The following is a 22633-nucleotide window of genomic DNA, read 5'->3' as shown; positions in this document are numbered from 1 at the left end:
AAGTATTGAAGCATGCAAAGAGAGTGTTATTCTGCTAATTTCCACCTTCGACTACTCAGATCAGCATTTAAATATCTGTCCCCTGTTGGATATGAGTCTCTAGGCCACTAGCAAACTGGCATTATCTCAATGGAAGTGACAAAAAGTGAGGGAGACACTGAAGAGGAAAAAAAAAAAAAGCCCTTTCCGCCACCAATGTGAGGTCTTCTACTGAGTTAAAATACCAAGGGACTATTCTTGCCCATACTTTCTCCAGCTAATTCATGGCTGCTCTCTCCTCTCTCTACCCGCTTCCATATAGCAGCATTGTGGCCAATGGCTCCCAGTACTGATGGTGGTGATTGCTACAGCACTGGCCGTGTTCCTGGCAAACAAAGGCAACTTGGTCATCTGAAGAACTTCTGGCATCTCTCTCAAGTAAAACTCGGAAGCAAACAACTCCATGAAAAACTTGAGTTATGGTACTTTATAACTTGGGAATCCCTAGTTTTATTGTCTTTCACCATGCTGTAAATAAACAATCTCACAAGACTACTCTTTAGAACTGTCTTATTTCCTGAAAAATAAACCACAAGTGTGACCCTTAAACATCATTGTCTCATACCCTAATTCAGTTAAGAGTTCCATAAACATGTAAATTACCTAGTCATTCTTCTTCCCTCTAAGGCACTATCCACTAGAGGAGGACACCATCCAAGGGTATATACTGCTTAAGTCTCCACAATGCTCCTTTTCTCACTCTTCTATCTCTTATTCAATAAAAAACAAACAGGTACCTCTGCTAAGGACTTAGGAACTCCTAATATAAAGATGGAAATAATACTACTGCCGCCAACATGGTCGATTGATGGCACGACATTCACTCTAATTGACATCTCCCACCCAGAGATAACCATTCACTGATACAATCTCAAGAGGCAGAGTTAACTCAGAGGGCCACAGCAGGAAGTGTGACCACCTCAGAGGAGATGCTGAGGTTAGCAAAGGCATTCTGAGCCCTAAAACGGGTTCTGAGTTCCTTCTCCCAGGCACTTAGAAAGTTCCTCAGGGCTGGGAACAAACTCTCTGGAACACTAAAGGAGTACAACAGAATTGGAGGTTGACCAGGCAGCCATGAAATCCGGGCAGTAAACACCCGCAGGGGAGTCATGGCTAAGCAGTTGTCATCTCCCTGGTTCAGGTCAAATGTGTAAGAGACAGGATAGCCCAGGAGTATCCCAAACACAGTGCAGAGATTCCAGTCTGAGGAATGTAGCTTGCTGTAGGAGACACCCAGAGACGCATCCTCCTGCAGTCCTTGAAAACGTGTGCTGATGTCAGCTACGAGAGATTTCAAGTCCGGAAGCTGGTCCAATGACCGAACAGAAGGATGAGGCTGGGAACAGGAGACATCCACAAAAGCTACGGTACCAAGCAGCGTCTGTTGTAAATGCTGACAGGCATACTCAGGATTGGCGATGAGGTTATTCTCTCCAATCTCAAGAATGTGAAGTCCTGGCTTCAGGAAGCCCAGCCCCTGCAGTTCCTCCAAATAGCTTTGGAGTGCCAATACTCCTGCAGAGTTGCAATCATAGAGTACAGCTGGCTTTAGCCCGTGGGCCACAGCCAGCACCTCTCCTGCCAGGCGAAGGCAGGTAGCTCGAGGTGGGCATCTTCTCTTTCCTATACCCAGAGTCTGCTGAGCAGCTGCCACCAGCAGCTGAGGGCTTGGTGTTGACATGGGATCTGGAAGTTACATGACAGATGGCCTCCTTAGCTTGCCACAGTTCCCTCCCATGAGTCACGGTTCGGCTTCCAACACTTGAGAAAGATCCTAGAAACAATATGGTAAGGGGAAATCGTTAATACTGTCAAGATGGGGTCCACCGATGCTGCACCCCATTTCTCTGGCAGACTTAAGTCTCCGAAATCGTGCTTGTAGCCACATTGATATGGTCTCTGGCCTCGACTCTAACTTTTACCTGGTGCAATTTATGCTCTGGCATTCAAACCTTATAGCAACTGAAGCCTTTGGAAAAAGTTACCACTTCTCCCAAAACTGTGTACTGGGACAGATCTCTGGGCTCCAAACACAAGCTCTCCACTGCCAACTCCCCATATCCCACTATGAGCTCTTACAGCAGCCTGATCAAACCAGCATAAGCTACAATGCAGAGTAACCACCGCCTCACCCTTCGACACACAGATAAAGTGAAAGCGTCTAGAACTGGGGCAGGGGCCACTTTAACACTTGCTGGAACCGTCTTGCCTTTTGGTAAGGCACGCTCCCACCGCCACACGTACCCACGCGTTAGATTTTCTTTTAGACTAGTGACAAAAAGAAGCGCTCTGCCCCAAGACACTGGGCTTGCATTTCCGCCGCGGGTTCGGGGGGTGCAGTAAGTCCTTCCGGCTGCCCTCCAGCAACCAAGAAACCAGTTCTCTCCCACGTCCCACACACAGTACTGTGAAAATCCCACGGTGTGAGGAGCCGGCCAGGGAAAAAGACAGCCTGGCGCGCAAGCGCACTGACTTACTCCGCCCTTCCGTGACGTCATTCGGAGCGCAAACGCAAGCCGGAACCTTTGACAAGGTTGCGGACCGTGTGGGAGGTAAAGCCACCTTAGACCCGCCCCTTCCGGTAGGGCCGCTGCGGACCGGCCTTAAGAGAGGGAAAGTAGGGAGGAGCGTCGGGAACTCCAGCTGTCAGTCCGCGGAATAGCAGGGATGCCTCTCCTGTGGGTAATGCTGTAAAGCCTTTTTTAAAAAGAAATGTACCTAAAGTCTGGACTTGATAGGTATGCCAAGATCATGCACATTCACTCCTTTTTAAAAACCGCCTTATTGTGTGGTCGTGCACAATGGCGCCACGTCAGCCTTCGCTCACCTTATTAAGTGGGTCCGAGGTACCGAACTCAGGAAACCAGCCTGCTGAGCCAATACTATTGTACTGTACTATTTTATTTCGAGACAACATTTTGTGTTGCAGGGGCTGGCCCGAAACGGGACTTCTAGATCTCTGGTTTATGCCGCGATGAGGATTGAGCCTCTGGACTAAGTGTATGTCTGCAGCCTGAGTATTCACTCTCATTGTGCCGAGGCGCTAGAGGTACTGCATTGTACCTTCTTGGAGCTCAAAGCCCGAGAGTCCAGTTTGCTCATCATCTTATTTTAAAAGATTTACTTTTATTTTCATTTATAAGTTCGTATGCGAGGGTGCCCAGGAAGCCAGAAAAGGGAGTAGTATCGCCTGGAGCTAAATAAGTTAAAGATATTGTAAGCTGCCTCACATGGGCTTTGGGACCCGAATTCAAATCTTCGGAAGAAAGAGCAGGTCTCATCTCTTTAGCCACACTATTGTGGTGGTGGGGTTGCTTGCTTGTTTGTTTGTTTGTTGAGAGAGTGTCTTGCTATCTATCCCTCAAACATGACAATCCTCCTGCCTCAGCCTCTGTAGTTCTGAGGTTAGAGTCTACCCTAATTGAATGATACCTCAAGGAGGTATCTAGGCAGGGAAAAACTAAGGAGGGGAACACCATCTAGGAAGCCAGGGAGTTTTAACATCCTTACTGGCCCCTTGAAGGCCACCCACGCTCCTGAACACAACCTCTGACCCACTGCTTTGTAAGTAATCCTAATGGACTCGTTGGTTCCCCAGATTGAACTTCGCTGGAACTGTACCCTCTTCTGCCACTGGGACCTTAGAAAGTGCCTTGCTCCATTCTCCAGAGAAAAGTCTTAAAACAGATAGGAAGGACAAATGTTGGCATAAGAAATTAGCCTATATCTTCTGTGAAGTAAGTCTTAAGAAAACTCTAGCCTGGACAAATGTCTCAAGTTATGGGCAGCAGAATGGATACCCAGACTGGAGGTTTTACATTGGTGCAACCTTTCTGGTACCTTCATACCAAAAAGGACTAGCAGTGAGTTAAAGACAGACAGACAGACAGTACGTAAGTAAGATCAGTTTGTAGGGCCTGCCAATCTAACTTAGGTTCTCAGCTCAGAGGGAGTCAGTACTAAAAATTGATACAACCAATACTCTAACTTTGTATTTTTTTCTTCCCAAATTTATTTTACATTCCCATGATAGTTAGCAATAAATCTCCAAATCAAAAGACTTAGTTCATTTATTACAGCACAAATATCATAGAACACACTGTATAAGACACTGCTAAAGACCTGGCAATAAATCTAAGACAAACAGTTTTCACTTTCCAAGTTGGCAGTCAGTCAAGCAGGACACAGACATGGAGTAATTTACAAATGACACAGTTATTCTGAAAGTTTAAGATATTATGGGAACATACAACCAAGGTCTTAATTGTGGAGAGGAGACCAGATTCAACATCTGCCTTCCCAGTTTATCTGTAGTGGTTCTTTAACATTGGACGTCATCTGGAGTGCACAGTAAGGAAAAAGAGGAACTAGGGTAAATCCTCCCTTCTGAGTCTTCAGATGAAGACCAGGGAGAAGACATCTGGAGAGTGAATGGGAACATTGGGAAACTTAGTGCTCCTAAAAAGGACAGGGCCTGGTATCTATCAAAACCAGAGAAAGCTTACTAAAGATGACAAGAGAAGACCCTGTATGTAGTGTGTGCTTCTAGCATTCTGAAAAAAAAAAAAAAAAGATGCAAGACAAGGAAGAAACTGGACTGTCTAGTTAGGACCTCACAAAATCGTTCATCATACTGACAGATTTGTCAACCTAAAAACTCAATCACACACCTAAAAACTCAATCTGTAGCCCTTAGAACATATTTACCAGATCCTGTTGTCTGACCATCCCTCAAAGCCTGCTGATATGTTACAGAATGGAAAGGAAATGTCCTCTATTCCCCTCCTACTTTCTCTATAACGGGTTATTTTTAACTTTGAACTCCCAGATGGAGCAACCATACATCAAGACTCCCTCACTTCATCTCACCAAATGATGCTACTCATTCCTCCAAAGAATAAAGTCCCTATGCCTTGCATGACTCCTGATCTATAAAAGTCCAATTTTTAAACTTTTACCTAAACTTTTCTTTAAAAATTTTTAATTAGTATACAAAGAGTTTTACTCTGACATGTTTATACTATGGCTATGTGTATACAATTATACTTCGCTCTTATTCACACAGACACGGGTTTTTCTTAGCTCACCCAGATCTCTCTTGGTCCGCCCTTTAATAATCTCTAAGAGAACTTTAAACCAAAGCTTAAGCATCCTAAGTAAGTCTCACTGTCACCCAAGATTAGGTTGCGCTGTTAAACTTGAAATGCATCCCAACTTTCAGTGGCTAGAAAAGCAGAAGATGCTAGCCATGGTGTAAGAGCAGCAGACTGTACAGAGAGGCATGGTCCATGTGACATGAAACAAACAAACACCAGTGTTCAAGAGAATTGGGGCTATAACCAGAGAGACGCATCTTGCTTTTCATCTAAGTCTCAGGATTCAAATTATGAGAAGGGACTGGGGCCGACACTCGGTGAGACACAGTTGCGCTGTTCTTCGCCATCTCTATTGCCCATAGCAAGTGCTATAAGCATGTTTGACCCTTCCCCAGAAGCGCACTGTCCAGATCTTTAACATATGCAACACCTCATTTTCCACAAATAGAAAAGTCCGAATGGCAGGAAGACTCTTGGAAGTCTCTAAACAAGAACCGTCCATTTTTTTCATCAGAGCGTATCCTAGATGCCCAACTCCCTCCAGATAATCTTTGAGAAGAAAATGAGGAAGAGGAGAGTGTCTGCCTGAGTGAGTCACATGGAATCACAGTTGCTCATCAACCCCACATACAAGGTGGTGTGAGTGTTGACGAGGTGCTCGGCTGATGATGATTCTCCCATGGAATTCCTCCGCTGATGACCATTCTCTCATGGAGTCCCTCCACTGACGACCATTCTTTCTCTCATGGAATCCTTCGGCTTTCCGTGTCACCAACTGCCCCTTTGACACTCATTTTATGAGCTTTTACTCCACACACAGGTTGAGTGACTTTCAGACCTTGGCACCATCTCTATTTAGATATCAAGACTGGTTGCCAGGCAACCAATCAGCTCCTCTCTTACTTCCCCAAGCAGGGAGCCAGCTGACTGTACTAGCAGAACAGGTCAAACAGAGCTCAATTCAGATCACATCAGTGCTCAAGGAACTTGGATGAAAGCAAGAAGGGGAAAATATGTGTTCTAAGAACAATGCAGAAGGGTCCTGTTCCAGGCAGTTTTGTCTTATACAAGTAGAGGAAAATAATCGTTTTAAGGCCGAATGCAATTTGGGGCATCATTCCAAACCTTTTTTATTTACAAGTGATGCATCCGATGCCCTTCAGTTAAACGATCTGCCTAAAGTCAGATGGAAACACAGCTGTGGCTAGAATCCTAGTGTCTAAACTTCCAAATCAGATCTCTCCTACACCACCCGTGGAAGATCTAAAAGGAACCCCTCAGACGATGGTATCTTGATAATTAGAGGAACTAGGTGTTTTTCAGAAAGTCTCAGACTTCTAATGAGGCTATGGAAAGATTTAAAAGTTGACTAAATATGAATTTAAAAAATCCGTATATACAATATAAAAAAAGAGAGAGAGGAAAGAAAAGGACACGCACGGCAGTCTGGGTCACTGGGCAGGCAGGGCAGGCGGCAGCTGCATGCTGGGGGCAGGCTGCATGGGCTGCCAGCTCTCCTGAGTTTGAAGGATGCGGTACAGCTGCTTGAGCTGAGCAACAATGTTATCTTTGATGTCTGGAGTGGAGATCTGCAGGCGAACGCTGCCACTGTCAAAGGAGCGGGTGAAATCACCAGAAAACATCTCATAGATCATGCGAGCCACCACTGGAATGACCTGTTCAGGCAAGAGCACACAAGTTTCCACTGAAGAACAGGCATTTTTAAGTAGCAAGAGAGGCCCTGACATTGATGAAGAACCTCTGAGGCCCTGAGAACCACTCAGCCTCCCCACCCACATCTAGATACTAGTGAACAGCTATATCTTCACTAGTCAAGGTTCACTTTAGAAGTTGGTTAATTCAAGGATAGGAACCTGGATGCCACATCATTCTACATGCCTAACAAGGTGGCGGCTTACTTAGCAAATCAAGAGGTATCCACTGCCTATTTTGGTGTACAACTCCATGCACAACCCCAAGTAGACTTGCAACCATCCCCAGAACACAGTTATATCTTAAAAACATGGCCAAAACATTTTATAAGAATAGATGGAAAATGTTACATCTCGTAAGGTTTTAGCAAGACCCTAGTATCAGAAGGAGAATGAAAGGTAAAGTGTCCATTAAATTGTTCACCCATGTTAAGAATGTATTGTACAACACAGTCCTACTGCACAAAACTTAAGTCTGCTGCCTCATTGAGGGCATCAAAATACACACAGGCCAGTGGATGATCAATCAAGACTCATCCCAGACCAGGGGGTAAAGCACCAGCAGAAAGAAGAGTTGCTGTCATAGTCTTTATCTCCTCACCTGGACCAAGATGAGCTTCCTCTCCAGGGGCTTTCCATCTGGCCACTCTTCCCCAAAGCATAAGTAGATCTCAAAAGGTGGCTGCTTCTCTATCTGCCCTTTCTGGTGGGCAATGAGCTCTGCAGAATATGGAAAAGCACTCCTGGATTATTCTCTGTCTGTGCCAATCAGTGTCGCCTGCCATGCAGCCCAATACAATAGCCACAGCCCACATGTGGCTATTAATTTTAAATTAATTAAAATTAAATTAAACTCCTTGGTCATACCCATCACATTTACATGCTCACCAGACACATGTGACCAGTGTTTACCAAACTGAACATCGAAAATACAACTTGTCTATCATTTCAGAGGGCTCTGCTGGAAACTGGGGATATAGACTTGGGATTCAAAACACATTGTAAATATATATCTCAGTGCCATTTCTAAGCTTGTCTCCTTAAGTTAACTACTCAAATATTTCCTGAGAGAAGAAGAGTGTGAGTTTTGCTATGATGAACAAGGTCACCTTCCAAAGTGAAAGATAATCTAACATTTGGGGAGAGGGGTACTGGCAAGTCTTTCTCTGCCCCCAAAGGAGCCATAACCAACCTCAAAACACCATTCATGAGACAGTCCTGGAGTTCAACTCCCTTTGTGACTGTCCGAGTCTTGGTCCTAGCTTAAAACCAAGGTTCTCTTCTCCCTTGACATTTTGTTACATCAGGAAAGCTTAGGTGGAGTGGGGGGAGAAGAGGGAAGAAGAGGCGGAAGAAGAGGAAAGGGAGGAGGAGGAGTTGAAACAAGAGGAGGGGAAAGGAGAAAAACCTTTAGGGGGCATCTCCCAACATCAATCTTCTAAAATAGACTCACCACTCAGGAAGGTTTCCAGACAAAACAACTTGACCTTCTTCTGCCTCTCAATCAGGTTAGGAGCAGCAAGCGAGGGGGCACACGGCCCTGACCAGTACACTTTGCACTGGCACAGCCTGATGGCATAAATGGCATGTCCGCTGACCTCCAGGATCAGTCCCCTGTCCATGACATCCAACAGCTTACTGGTGAACAGCTTCTGCTTCTCGTTGGTGATATGCTCTGGACCTGGGAACTTGACCTGCTCCAGGCTGACAGGACCAAAGAGCTCCTCCTGGTCAGGCATGGGGCCCAGGTCCCCATAGAAGAGCCGGCAGCCCTGTGGGTTGCTCACCGTCATGGTTTGCCCATACTCCTTCCCACGGTACTGAAATTTGATGTCCAAGTCAGTCACTACAAGGTGAGAGATGAGAGTGAGTCCTGTTGCTCTGCTTTGTCTGTCCATCCCTAAGACTCACATGAGTCCACCAAGATCAAGCCATCATCTTTCAACCAGCTCTCAGGAAGGTCATTGCCATAGTTATCCTTCCTGCAATAAAGGGAGGTGTCAACATTTCCCCCGGAGTAGTCACCCAGAAGGACACCTTGCAGCAGAGCTTAAGGCCCAGATGTACTCTCTGCTTAGCTGCCACACCCTTGAGGCTAGAGTCTAACTCCATATACTGATGTCCTGGTATCCCAGCTCACACCAAAGTAAAGATACATTGGCAACATCTGAGGGAGATAGCAAGACTGTCTCCCTTCAATATGGGTAACCGCTTGCCACATGTGTGCACCGAGAATATGTGTGATGAATGTGACCAAGGATATGTCTGATGTCAATTCATTTAAATGAATAATCACATGTGATGAGTAGCTACTCTATTGTGCATCATGGAAGGTGTTCACTGAATGAAGAGAGAATGACAACAGTGTCTGGTTTGCACTTCCTTTTTTTTTTTTTTTCCTGAGATAGGATTTCACATAACCCAAACTAAACTTAAACTCCCTAGGTAGCAAAGAATGGCCTTGAACTTCTAACCCTTCCACCTCCAGTTCCTGAGTGTTAGGATTATAGGTGTACAAAACCTTACCCAGTTTTATTTAGTGCTAGGAATCAAAACCAGGACTTCCTATATCATAGGCAAGCACACACGAACTGAGCTACACCCTTAGCCCTGCATCACACTCTGAAAGTAACCGGAGGAACAAGAAAAAATACCAAGCCATCCTTCTGAAGTCATACATGCTAGCACACACCCTGAACCTGTTCTACACATGCTATAAAAGGAGGCTCACTGGGAAGTAGATTTTTCACTCAGCACGTCTCTCTGACCCCAACAGACCTTATCAAAGCTACTCAGCTTCTTGGACAAGATTTTAGGTTCGTGTCCTATCATGTAGAGTATGAAAAGATGACAGGGGAAAAGAGTTAATTCTTCATCAAGATAAATGTGTACCTAATCCAGAGAGTCCCTAAAGTCCCTCAAAATCAAGAGCCTTGGGTGACCAAATCCTTGCCACGGCCTAGCACTTCCCTGTCTTCGAGCAGACCTTGTCACCAAATCCCCAAGAATAACAATAATTAACTTGTACCTCTTACCAATCAGAACAGCTGAACAGACAAGAAGGAATGGGCAAACATTTCTTTATTTCCCTGGTAACTCATCTCACCGTTCATAAGCAGATACAGAGAGCACATGGGCAGGGCAGGTAGCTATTCTAGACATTTCAAAAAAAATAAATAAATAAGGCAGACAAGGTCTGGGGGTGTGACTCAGTGGTGTTTGCCTAGCATGCGAAAGGCTCTGGTTTGATTCTCCGCACTTCAGGAATAGAACAGAGAAGGAAGTGGTAGACACGGGAGGAAAGGCCATGTAATAAGAGATGAAGCACCAGCAATAATAAAGCAGGCTCGCTTACTGGGGAGAGAGCTGATCCACAGCTCTGGAGAGCTGTAGAAGGGTTGAATGGGTGCCTGGGGTACTTCCATCTCCAGAGGTTCTGTTTTGGGCCACACTGATTCAGGACTGCAGTTTCCCACACTGCAGTTGCCCACGCTGGCTGGCGCCATGGGAGAACCTGGAACAGAAGAAGAAAGTGAGTGAGCACGAGCACACAAGGCACACTATCATCTGGCCCGAGGCTCAGAGAACAAGCAAGGTAGCTATAGAGGAGTCACCAGACCATAACCTGGTATGATCTCCCAGCCTAGCACAGATCTCATGACTCATGACTCAGTGGCTACACAGCTCCCCATTCCCAGTTGTTTTATTTCTCCCATAAGCTCATTGCTTTAAAACCCTTTGTTTGCTAAAGATCAGATGGAAACAAGAGTACTTTCTCTGTAAATTGATTCAGACTGCATGACTGAAAGGTGCTCTACCGGGGCCAGAGAGATGGCTCAGCCGTTAAGAGCACTGACTGCTCTTCCAGGTGTCCTGAGTTCAATTCCCAGCAACCACATGGTAGCTCACAACCACATGTAATTGGATCCGATGCCCTCTTCTGGTGTGTCTGAAAACAGGGGCAGTGAACTCATATACATAAAACAAATAAATAAAATCTTTTAAAAACAAACAAAAAGAAAAAAGAAAGGTGCTGTGTTGCTTAATTTGTACATGGTGATTCAATGCCTTTATAAGGGAGTGCTGAAGTGTACATACGGTGACTCAGTGTCTTCATGAGGGGAGTACTATACAGTATATACCTGGTAACTCCATGTCTTCATAAGGGGAGCACTACACAGTGTATATCTGGTGGCTCTATGTCTTATAAGAAGAGCACTTCACAGTATGTACATGGTGACTCCATGTCTATAAGTGGAGCACTGCACAGTGTGCACACAGTGACTGTACACAGCAACCCAGTGTCTTCATCAGGGAGCACTGCACAGTCTGCACACAGTGACTGTACACAGCAACCCAGTGTCATCAGGGAGCACTGCACAGTGTGCACACAGTGACTGTACACAGCAACCCAGTGTCATCAGGGAGCACTGCACAGTGTGCACACAGTGACTGTCCACAATGACCCAGTGTCTTCACCAGGGAGCACTGCACAGTGTGCACACAGTGACTGTACACAGTGACTCAATGTCTTATAAGAAGAGCACTGCATAGTGCATGCGGGGTGACTATACACAGTGACTCAATATCTTCATAAGGAAAGTACCACTGACTCAGCCAACTGGCTTCAAGTGAGTGTCAACGTACAGATGTTCCAGTAAAACAAATGCATCTTACAATCATAAAGTCTTAAACGGGGGCTTAAGACATAGCTCAGTGGGTAAAGAACTTGCTGCCAAGGCCAACAACCTGAGTTTAGTGCCCAGATAGACACAATAGAAGAAAAATGACTCCTATAAGTTGTCCTCTGACCTCCACATGTGTGTGTGTGTGTGTGTCCCCACACACAATAAATAAAAATGCAATAAAATATTAACCTGTCTGAAAGGGGAGCTGGAAAACCAACTCAGTGGTTAGAACACTGGCTGCTCTTCCAGAGCACATGTTCAATTCCCAGCACCACATACCAGGAGATCCTACACCCTCTCCTGGCCTCCACAAGCACCAGGTGCACATGTGGTACACAGGCATGCAGTTAAAACACTGACATACATTGTCTTAGTCAGGGTTTCTATTCCTGCACAACATCATGACCAAGAAGTAAGTTGGGGAGGAAAGGGTTTATTTGGCTTACTTCCACATGGCTGTTCATCTCCAAAGGAAGTCAGGACTGGAACTCAAGCAGGTCAGGAAGCAGGAGCTGATGCAGAGGCCATGGAGGGATGTTCCTTACTGGCTTGCTTCTCCTGGCTTGCTCAGCCTGCTTTCTTATAGAGCCCAAGACTACCAGCCCAGGGATGGCACCACCCACAAGGGGCCCTACCCCCTTGATCACTAATTGAGAAAATGCCCCACAGCTGGACCTCATGGAGGCACTTCCCCAACTGAATCTCCCTTCTGTGATAACTCCAGCCTGTGTCAAGTTGACACACAAAACTAGCCAGTACATACATAAAACTTAAAATAAAAATTTTAAAAAATTAAAAGAATGGCCAGAAACCTAGCTAAATTTGCCTATATTGGTGAATGAAGTAGAAGGCTCCATGACAGGATGCAAGGAAAGCCTTTCGACTGATTATCTTTTTATTCCGTCATAAATTTTAAACCACATTTATTCATTCAACCAGATCTAATTACAGCTTTTCAACAGAGAATGAAAACCCTAGTCCTTGGCAGGCTTGATGGCGCATGCCTATAATCCCAACACCTTGGAGGTTACCACAGAAGGAGCGCTTGTTCCAAACCAATATGGACCACATATTCAAAACAAAAGAAAAAGGAAAGGAAATCCCAACTCTACTTCCTGCCGCCATTGTCCATGGCCCCGCCTAGGTCTCTTAGGCTTCTGTGCCTCCTTAACACATCTTCCTCTGCTGCTCACCTCCCCAGCACTGAAATCACGGAAGTCAATATTCTTTGACCTTGTGCATTAAGTATGAAACCATCTTACATTTCTGTTGGTAATGTATGCTCTACAACTCTCTAATAGAGACTCAAGGTGGCCTCGAACATGAAGAAACACAGCAGTAATTTCAAATAAGAAGCCAGGATACTGAAAATAAGTTACAGCTTGTCAAGGAATGAAACAGAATGAGTGAGCCAAGAATCTGGGGAAAGGCCCACATTTCCAATTCTTAACTGGTTTGTTTTAATGTTTTGTTTTGTTTTGAGATAGGTTCTCCCTAGACCAGCCTGGCTTCAAGTTTGTAGTGATCTCCTGTCCTAGCCATCCAAATACATTGGCTATCACACTCACCTCAGATAGATGTCCAACTTAAAATTTTACTGAGAGAGCAGCATGTAGTAATACTGTTTAGATTAGACAATCTCCACAAAGGATGTCTTTTTTTTCTCTTTAGATATTTATTTTCATCACTTTTTAATTGTTTGTATGTGTGTGGGCCCAAAGAGGGAGGGGACAGCAAATGTCCTGGACCCAGATGATTGTGAGCCACCCACAATAGATTCTGCCAATCTCTCAAGCCCCCATGAAAGTTTCCTTTATCCACCACTTGTTCAAAGGGTCCAAAAGGCACCTAAGAGTGATGGTACTCACCTTCAACCCCAGCACTGGGAGGCAGAGGCAGGTGGATCTCTGAGTTCCACACCAGCTTGATCTGCATGGCAAGTTTAGGCCAGGCAGGGAGCTATATAGTACCCTGACTCAAAAATGAAAACAAACAAACAAACAAAAAAAAAATGACAAGAAGGAGAGAAGGAGGCAGGAAGTGAAGAGGGGCTGTGAGCAAACATTGTCATGTCCTGGTTCTAGGTGAAGTGCTAGAACCAGTGACGTTCAAACCCTAAGGCAGCATCATGGTTGACTGAATTCTCTAGGTGGCGAATGTCACCTCATCCGACCCACAGCATGCAAACAGTGTGAGGTGTGCTGGTTGTCAGTCATTCTATTATCATCTCCTTGGGCAGATGTGGTAAGAATGCTTCAGGAGGGCAATCCAGAGCACATTGGGGATCCTGGGATGAGCATCTACAAACAGACATAGGCCCTGATGCCACACAGCAACCTCTCCAACTCCTCTTTCCTGGAGAGCTGAATTCAAAGTCCATACAAGAGGGTGTTGCTACAAAGCTGCCATGAGGACCCTGGAAGGCTTACTTTGCCCTTTTTCTTTTTATGTCTTTAAAAAACAAAACAAAACAAAACAAAAAACTGGCCTAAGCCTGGAGAAACTCCCCCTAACACACTGGGCTTTCTTACTCCTTCTGTGAAGCCCCTCACAATTACCACGCTTGCCATTGCTAAAAATACCAGCTCCACTCAAACAACGTGGCTTTCTCTCTTCTTCTTCTCCATCTTCTTCCTCCTGGCAGTTGACAAGATTTACAGCTTGCCTGTCCTGGGAGTTTTCTCTTAAATGTTAATAAAACTGTCCAAAAGCCTCCAGAATCAAAACTGATAAAAGATTCTTAGAGATAAACCCACTGGGGCCAAGTATCATCAGCTAGAATCAAGTTTTTCATGGCCCAGCACCATCAGAGAGAATTGTTAAGGATGTAACTCAGAATTCATACCAGGAAAACTGTTGGGAGTTTAACTACAATTCATAAACAGGATATATCACTTCTCTGAAGTAAATTCCCAAATTTATTATTCACCAGGAATGAATTATGCTTCTTCTATTTCTTTGAATTGCATGTTCTCTAGAGCACCCTCTTGCTCTGGAATAACTGAAGCATCAGATCTTCTGCCTGGGACTTCAGCTTATTCGGCTTACTAAGATACCAGCAGTCTGGCTGGGGAGCCCCACCACTCCCTCTACCCTCTCAGAGCAATGGTGGCTGATGGGGCAGTAGTTCCAAAACCAAAGCCAGTTACATCATCCTCACACCCTGTGGGCTGCCAGCCACCCCACTCACCATTGATGTTCAGGAAGGGGAAGGTGTCCTGGATGGGGACGTGGTGCTGTGACTGATCAAGCTCATCCTCCTCATCATCTTCATCCACATCATTATCTTTCTCATCCCAAGGAGCAGACCCTGTGGATCCTATCCAGGACACATGAGCCCACAGAACAGCAGTTTGTTTCATTGACATCTCAACAGCTGACCCACCACCCAGGCTAGAGACATCTCAGTATGCACCTACAAGCTTTAGCTAGTTCTAAGTCCTTCTACAGAGTCTGTACTCAAGGTCTCTTGTCTTGCCTTAGAAATCCCTACACATTACCATAGCAACACAGTAGCTTTCTACACATGAGCATCCCTTTTAAGGGCTCCAGAATACTCATTTTTGAGAGCCATATATGAGAGAGGCACAAACCCTCCATTGTTGCAAGGTCTGACTGGATGATAAGGCTAAATGTCGGGCTCTTTGTATTCATTATCCATTGAGGATTGGGTGGCAGATCCTCAGCAGAAATACTCCACAGACTAAACTAACTTGACCCCATGCTTATAGAGAACACAAAAGTTTGCACAGGTCATGTTCACTGGTTCTATGAGTAACCTTTGAAAAGGCAGAATGATGAGAGTTCACATCTTGAAACTGAAGAAACAGAGGCTCAATAACTCAAGTCCAGCAGTAGTAGAATAATGCGAGCCTGGTTTGGAATACACCCCCCCATCCCCCAGTTGTTACTTCTCCATCCCTAGAGAGGCTGTCCTACCAGAAGAACAGTACCCTCGTCTACCTTCTGCTTAAAGCACTCATCTTGTAACTCCTTACACCATCTGCTCTCTGAGCTCTTCCTAGGCAAAGGCTTGATATCAACCTGTCTTCTTAAGAGACCAACTCTGGGTCTGTCCAAGTCTTGGGCCTCACCTGGGTTAATGACAGAGCCCTGGGGCTGGGGGATGTCACACACTTGATAGATCTTCACAGGATTCATGGGCACTTCCTTGGTGCCATCGTACATCAAGTTGAACTCCCTGCTTTTGTTGAGAGCACAGCGGAGCTGAGCCTTCCATTTAGCTGGGTCAGGATCGTCCACCCCTTCCTGGTACTTTCCAGTCTCCACAGCCCAAGCCTAAGGAATGAGGCAGTATGAGTGCTGACCGCTGTGGAGAACTACCGCCAAGCATGCACGCGCCCCTCTCACATGCACACACACTTGTACACACTCCTCTGAGACTGCAGTGGGTAAGGCTGACCTCGGGGCCAACAAAGGCAGGTCGAAGAGAAATCAAGCTGTATGCAAACAAAGCTTTGAACAGAGCCTTGGTTCAGGCTTTGGCACCAGTACCTGTCCAGACAATGCCAAAGCTGAAGTCTGGGGCGGCACTGTATAGCAGGCTTTACACACCTTTTTCTCCTCTTCTCCATTCTCTTCCACCTTTGTTCTTTCTCCCTTTTCTCTTCTTCCCTCCTCCATCTGTTTTTCAAGGTTTTGTTTAAGATTTTATTTTTAATTATATATATTTGGGGGTTAGGTATGTTAGCATGTATGTGGTGCCCTCTGATGTCAGATCACTGGATCCCCCAGAGTTGAAGTTCCAGGTGGTTGTGAGCTGTGCATTGTAAGTGCTAGGAACTAAACTCCGATATGCTGCAGATTGGCACGGGCCCCTACCCATGTGCCATCTCTCCTGCTCCTGTCTCATTATGTAACCCCCCCACACTGGTCTCAGCTCTAAATCCTACTTCAGCCTCCCCAGCGATGAAAATGAAGTGTGCTCCACCCTGCCAGGCTTTCTTTTAAAACAAGAATAGCTTACACAACAATAAGTATGGCAAAAGGAGGTGAGACAGTATAAAGACTTTCAGAACTGTGGCAGCTGAGACAGGAGGACAGTGAGTTTGAAATTAACCTGAGTAAGAGAGTCCAGGACCAACTCGGACTACGTAGTTTCAATAAAAAACAAAACAAAAATCCTCCAGGAAGCATGCTCTGACGTTCAGCTTGTCCCAGCCCCTACCTGAGGGCGGCAAGTTTTAACAAATTCACACACATCTTTTCCCAGTTTTCAAACTCTGCCTGCATTGGGAAACTCCCCGCAGTGACCTGGGGGCGTGGCCTGGGGCGTGGTAGAAGGCGTGGCCTAAAAATCACTGTGAAGCTTGCTCTGTTTTCCAAAGTAGGAAGTCAAAGTACCTCTGTAGATGAGAGGAACAAGATCATCTGCCCAGCGAGAAGAGGCAAACCAAAGTGAGGAACAGACCCGGCCCCTCAGGAGCGTCCTTGTGGGAGGAGCAGACCGAGCTCTGCTTCCATGCCCTTCGATCACTCAACTTTCTTCATGTTCCCAGATGCAGAGGAAGGAGACCTCATTTGAAGTCTGTTCCTCAAACAAGAACACACTAACCCGTTTAAATGTTTAACTTCATCACTTTTTATGTAGTTAGTGTATATAAGTGGGAATTGGTTCTTTCCTTCTATACCATGTGAGTCCTGAGAATTGAACTCAGGTCATGAGGTGCAGGGACACCTGCTGAGCCACCTCTCCAGCCCCACTCGAACCTTTACAAGTTGTCAGGGCAGATTACTTGTCCAAACTTTTGCCACATAGAATGTTTTTTCTTTTTAATTTTTCTGAGACAAGATCTCACTTACATACCTCAGGCTAGCCTCAAAAGTTCACAGCAATCCTCTTGTCTTAGGTTTCAGAGTATTAAAACTTTAGACATACACCACCATGCCCAGGCACGGGCTTTTTCCTTAAGCTGAAATTGAACTTTTACACCCTCTTTTGAGAGTTCTGGTCCCCTTCAATCCCAACCCTGCAGAGCGGCAGAGTCCAGTATTAACTAGGTCTTCTTCAAGCTCACACTCACTTCCTCCAGCCACCTTCTCTGATTTGGTTTCCTCTGTGTGTTTTGCAGTCTAAGATGAAGAATACCAACCAAGTTGAGCTGCTTTGTGTGGGCTTAGCAGGCACCAGGGTGACTAAGGCTGGCTCCATCCATAGGTAGGCTCAATTTCACTGCTGCTAGTACCTGAGATGCAAACCTGCCATCACCTGGTGTACCTGTCTGCTGCTTCCTCTACCTCCCCGTGGTTTGTCTGACCTTCTGTATTCACACTGGCTCTGAGTCTATCCAGCTGACTCCAGAGGCAGATTCTGGAAGAAGTCTGTACTCTGTGGTTCCCTTAAATCCTGCTCCTTCAACAGCACAGTTGGACTTACTGAGATCCAGGCTAGCACCAGCTTCCTGCTCACACCCAGCCATCTCCTCAGTCAGCTCAGCTGACAAGAAGAAGGCTACACTCTTTACAGGCACAACTTCAGCATCAGGAAGGAAGGGCCATGAGGTACCACGTGGGCCAATGCTCTGACATATAAACAAACTGTACTTGTTCAAACCCCTCCACTGAGCCTGGTCACGGTGAAGGCCCTCTTTCTCTTCCTGAAATGGCTCTTATGTCTACATTTTTATAGTACTTTACAGATATCTCCTCACACTTTACTTGATTTTCATGACAATTGTAAGAAGCAGACAGACTGGCTTCACCCCAACTCCAGTTTAAGAAAAAACCAGAACCCAAAGAGGTTGCATGCTTTACTCAAGACCAACCCCACAGTTGGTGGTTATAGAAGTTGAGGTTGTTCAACTGGTGTAGAGGGGAGAAGCAGAGAGAAAACTGACCTGAGAGGACAGTTCAGTTTCCACTCAGAATCAGGGGACAAAGGGAACAGAATCAGAGACTCAGGCTCAAACCCCAGAGCTACCATTGACTGACAGGGGAAGTTACTCAGCCCCACTGATGGATTCTAAATGTACAGCACAGGATGGGAGGAAGACTCTCCCTACAGGGTCATCGTCAGATTCAAGTGACATTGGGAATACACGAGTCCATACTGCTGCCTCTCTCATCTGTATCTCACCAAAAGTCAGTTCACCAGCGTATAGGACCTGTGACAGTCTCCTGTCCCCCACCACTCAAATGCCTCTCAGCAATCTGTAAAGAGACATACCAACGCAAAGCTTTCCTCACACTCTCCTGAGAGGGGCCTACAGGACCAGCCTCTTCCCGTGGCCAACCAGATACTGCAACAGCAAACTCAGACCCAGAGAGAACAAGGCTGCAAGGGATGCGACCAGGCCTGAGCAAGCTTGTCCCTTTCTCAACGTTAGCTCCGCCAGCGATAAGCACTGGTCTACAGATATTTCCCTTAACACTTTCATAACACCTATCCATAATATTAATACATTATCAAGATTCATAGATTTAGTGTTTCATTTACATACTTTCAAAATCCTCTCAGGTCTGTTTTCTCTCTGTCTCTCCCCTCTACACCAGAAATAGGTGGGAAATAGCCCGGTCAGCATGGCTTTCCTCAGAGCCCTGGACTCAACTCTGCCTCTTTCTGATCCTACAGTCAATCAGGACTGGATGGCAGCTCGGCCTTCCAGCTTATAGACAAAGTAAGAAAGGACAAGCATCGTGGGCTGTGGGAACTAACTGCTCCTGAGGTGGAAGGGAGAAGTTGGTCTAAAGTGGAGAGGCAGCTCCTGAAATTGTAACCACAATGAAACCCTTCAATAACCACTGCCTACTTACTTCTGTCCAGAGTCAACCTTTGGTTTCACTTAAATTTACTAAAGTGCTATGTGACTAAATCTTGTCTCCAGCAGACTACAATGAGGATCACAGAAGAATTACTTGTTATTTGTGAAAACATAATTAGGGCTTAGGATGTAACTTGGTGGTAATGTGTATGTATGCTTTTCATGCACAAAGCCTTGGGCTTGACTGATCCTTAGGGATGGAAAAGAAAAGGTGAGAAACAAAATCAGGAGTGGGGAAGATAAAGGAGAAAGGAGAAGGAAGGGGAAAGGTGTAAGAAAGACATTTAAGAGCCAGGCAGTGGAGGTACATGCCTTTAATTCCAGCACTTGGGAGGCAGAGGCAGGCAGATTTCTGAGTTCGAGGCCAGCCTGGTCTACAGAGTGAGTTCCAGGACAGCCAGGGCTACACAGAGAAACCCTGTCTCAAAAAACAAACAAAAAAAACAAAGAAAGAAAGAAAGAAAGAAAGAAAGAAAGAAAGAAAGAAAGAAAGAAGAAAGGAGAGAAAGAAAGAAAGAAAGGAAGGAAGGAAGGAAGGAAGAAAGAAAGAAAGAAAGAAAGAAAGAAAGAAAGAAAGAAAGAAAGAAAGGCATTTAAAGAATAAAACTGTGAAGCTGGAGAGATGGTAGTTAGTTAAAAGTGTTCACTGTTCTTGAAGAAAAGCCAAATAACTTGGTTCCCAGCACACATGTCAGGTGTGCAGGGCAGCTCACAATCTACTGTAACTCCAACTCCCAGGAATACAATCTTCTAACTACCAAGGGCACCTGCACTCACAAACACACACACACACACACACACACACAAACCCTCACCCCAGATCCACTTGGATATATACTGAGTATCTTGTAACCAATGGGAACGTAAAGACCTCAGCCTCATAGACACAGCTAGAGAAGAGGAATCACAATTTGGGCATCTCATCATATAGGTTCCACTATGCCAGAATGCCAGAATAGAGAAAGCAAATGAACCCAGAATGGCCTCAGAGAACTAGAACAAAATCCAACTCGGATGGCAGAAGGAAGTTCTTTACCTTAAAAATGGTGTTTTCTTCCTCTTGTTGGGGGCTGTGCCGTGTGGCATGTTTCCAGGGGATCTGGAAGCGTTTGGAATCTCTATGTAGCCAGATGAGACCAGGGTAAAGGCCACTGTCTACCTGGGCCACCAGCCAGGGCTTCAGCCGGACTCTTCGAGGGTGGAGGGCCATGATCTAGAAGTAGGGAAAATGGAAGAGTGAAGCTAGTCACTGGGAACTTTCCCAGCCACTGTTCCCCTGTGCTGTGGCTACAGTTTCACTTGATTACAGCAAAGAAATTAAATATGGCAGTAAACTGTGCCAGAGAGAAGAGAAGGAAAGAAGTAAAAGGGTTCTTTTGATTCTTACTGCAAAGCCATTTATACTTCATGCTCTGGCTAAATCAGACTTATCATGCAAGCAGATCACATTTCTTCTATTTAAATCCTTAAGCAGAGAAATGAAAGGTGATGTCATCTTCGCTGGAGCAGAGCTTCCTTTGGGGCTCTGCAAGGTTAAAGGCAACTGCTCTTTTCAATCTCGCCTCAGGAGAAGGAAGGAAAGTTTTGGAAACTTTGGGCCAGAAGCTAAACAAAGTGTCTTTCCAAGAAGACAATGGAGAATGGCTACTTGAGAGAAGCAGGTGAGGGACCGGCCCTGGTTCCAAAGTCCTCACTTGGGTGAGCAGGCAATCTTTCCACCAACCCAGACAGCCTTCCTTCGTTTGGCTTCTAGCAAAAAGAGTCCCAGCTGATCTCCAGTGCCTGAGGTACAGCTTGAGAACACTTCCCCACTGTAAGCCTGGGAAAGCTCTAAGAAGCCCTACAGTAACCAAATTCTGTTGTCACAGCTAAGCCCTGCACAGCTAAGCCGGCCTCCTCACCTGGGTCTGTTTATCTCCCCACAGAGGCTGGAGAAAACCAACTGGTTCCAGGCGCCAGGCTGGGTAAAGTCTGCGATTGATTCTCCTGGAAACATGGACGCTGCAGATAACATTCTACAGCAGCCAGCACTCATGGCCCAAGACAAAGGCCTGTGGATCCCGTGCCAAAGTCACTCGCTAGAACACTGTCTGCCTGGGGTACTGTGTTAGATTCTTTCGGAAGAGATCATGTGTGTTCAGGGTAGCACAGACACTTTGGGGGTTTTAGGGTTCTTGTTTTGTTTTTACTTAAGATAGAAACGGACACCTGGAAAAAGTAAGTCATTCCACAAATATTTGTTCACCAGCAGCCGTGTGCCAAGCACTGTGTTAATTACAAACATCATTCATGTTCTCTGCCTATGTCTAGTCCTTCTTGAGGAAACCACACTGAGACTATAAGCCCCACGATGGCCTGAAAATGCTACCTTCTTCACACCAGAAAACCCTTACCAGGGTCACAGTTCTGAAATGAAGCCAGTTGAATCGGCTGAATGACCTTCAGAAAAGCTTAACCATGGGTGACCCCTAACACCACTTCTTTCCCTGGGCAGGTTCCACCCAAATAGAGGGAATTCAACCCAACTCAATTTCTGGCACTTTAAGAGCAAGGTAGGACCTGAGCCTTCTGACCCAATTACCAAGTCCAGCAACTGAAACCTTCCCCCTGGGAGCACAGCCTGCTGGGCAGGTGAGCTGAGCATAGAGCCTTCTAGAGCCCTTGCTCTTGGCCCTGGTTTGGGGGTTCTTCACAGGGCCTCATATGGAGCCATTAAACCCAGGGAGCATGTGGACACCCAATGAGAAGGGACTACAAGGCAGGAGGACTGAAGATCAAGGTCTCAAGGGTTACATGAGACCCTACCTCGAAAAGAAATATCGAAAAGAAATCAATACCCCAATGCCAAGTGCTTCCTTCTCCTACGAGGTCCTACTCTTCCTAGAAGAAGGCGGGGCAAGAACCAGGGAGAAGAGAGCAGACCTATTAGCCTAGCCCTGGACACCTATTAGTCTAGCGCTGGGCTAAGAACAGCCCCACTGCAGTCCTGAGAAGACCTGACTCTGGGTTTGTCACGCATGAGAAATCCACCTCTTGTTGGACAATGCACCTGAGGGCTTATTATAGTTGATTCATAACCATCAAGAACAAGTTGAAGACACTCATGACAGTAGTCTGCACTGGCGAGGCAAGAGCCACCCAGGCCACTGGTGATGAAGATCAGCACTCTGGATTCACCATGTTCTCCCAAGATGGGGCCATACATGTGTGACTCCTCAGCCTGCCCTCCTCCTCTATCTTACTTCCTCCTCTGCAACCCTCTCTGACTTCTAAAAGTCAGCCAGGAGTTCCCCCATCTGTCATCCGAGATTCTTAGA

At 45.8% G+C, this 22633-nt stretch overlaps 3 protein-coding genes across 4 annotated transcripts in view; 1 reads left to right on the top strand and 2 right to left on the bottom strand.

Moving 5' to 3' along the window:
• Window positions 1–529, top strand: part of Traf3ip3 (TRAF3 interacting protein 3) — a 25878-nt gene extending 25349 nt beyond the window's left edge. Inside the window, exon 16 of one of the 2 annotated variants that reach the window (XM_031339502.1) lies at window positions 305–529. In XM_031339502.1, coding sequence (XP_031195362.1) covers window positions 305–394 — 90 coding nt within the window. In that variant the 3' untranslated portion in view covers window positions 395–529. Of the gene's footprint in view, window positions 1–301 lie in introns of both variants that reach the window. The other variant, XM_031339499.1, reaches the window with a different exon arrangement.
• A 3-nt stretch (window positions 530–532) lies between these two features.
• Window positions 533–2490, bottom strand: CUNH1orf74 (chromosome unknown C1orf74 homolog). The gene is made up of 2 exons (XM_031339513.1): window positions 2284–2490; window positions 533–1813 (listed from the first exon to the last, which is right to left on the bottom strand). Exon 2 carries the CDS (start codon window positions 1718–1720, stop codon window positions 929–931), a length of 792 nt encoding a protein of 263 aa, XP_031195373.1. The 5' UTR covers window positions 1721–1813; window positions 2284–2490; the 3' UTR covers window positions 533–928.
• A 1541-nt stretch (window positions 2491–4031) lies between these two features.
• Irf6 (interferon regulatory factor 6) overlaps window positions 4032–22633 on the bottom strand; it is a 20572-nt gene continuing 1970 nt past the window's right edge. Inside the window, exons 2-8 of the mRNA XM_031339483.1 lie at window positions 20353–20529; window positions 15630–15834; window positions 14726–14854; window positions 10203–10361; window positions 8301–8693; window positions 7449–7567; window positions 4032–6811 (exon numbers count right to left, since the gene is read on the bottom strand). Coding sequence (XP_031195343.1) covers window positions 6587–6811; window positions 7449–7567; window positions 8301–8693; window positions 10203–10361; window positions 14726–14854; window positions 15630–15834; window positions 20353–20526 — 1404 coding nt within the window. The 5' untranslated portion in view covers window positions 20527–20529 and the 3' untranslated portion in view covers window positions 4032–6586. The remainder of the gene's footprint in view (window positions 6812–7448; window positions 7568–8300; window positions 8694–10202; window positions 10362–14725; window positions 14855–15629; window positions 15835–20352; window positions 20530–22633) is intronic.

The sequence above is a fragment of the Mastomys coucha genome, unplaced genomic scaffold, assembly GCF_008632895.1.
Source record: "Mastomys coucha isolate ucsf_1 unplaced genomic scaffold, UCSF_Mcou_1 pScaffold1, whole genome shotgun sequence".
NCBI lineage: Eukaryota > Metazoa > Chordata > Mammalia > Rodentia > Muridae > Mastomys > Mastomys coucha.
Note: the sequence above shows the minus strand (reverse complement) of the source record. Positions and strands in the feature narration are given on the sequence as shown.

Bases quoted from the DNA above. Each gene is read 5' to 3' on its own strand.
- CUNH1orf74 (XM_031339513.1), bottom strand. From the start codon at position 1,720: ATGTCAACACCAAGCCCTCAGCTGCTGGTGGCAGCTGCTCAGCAGACT.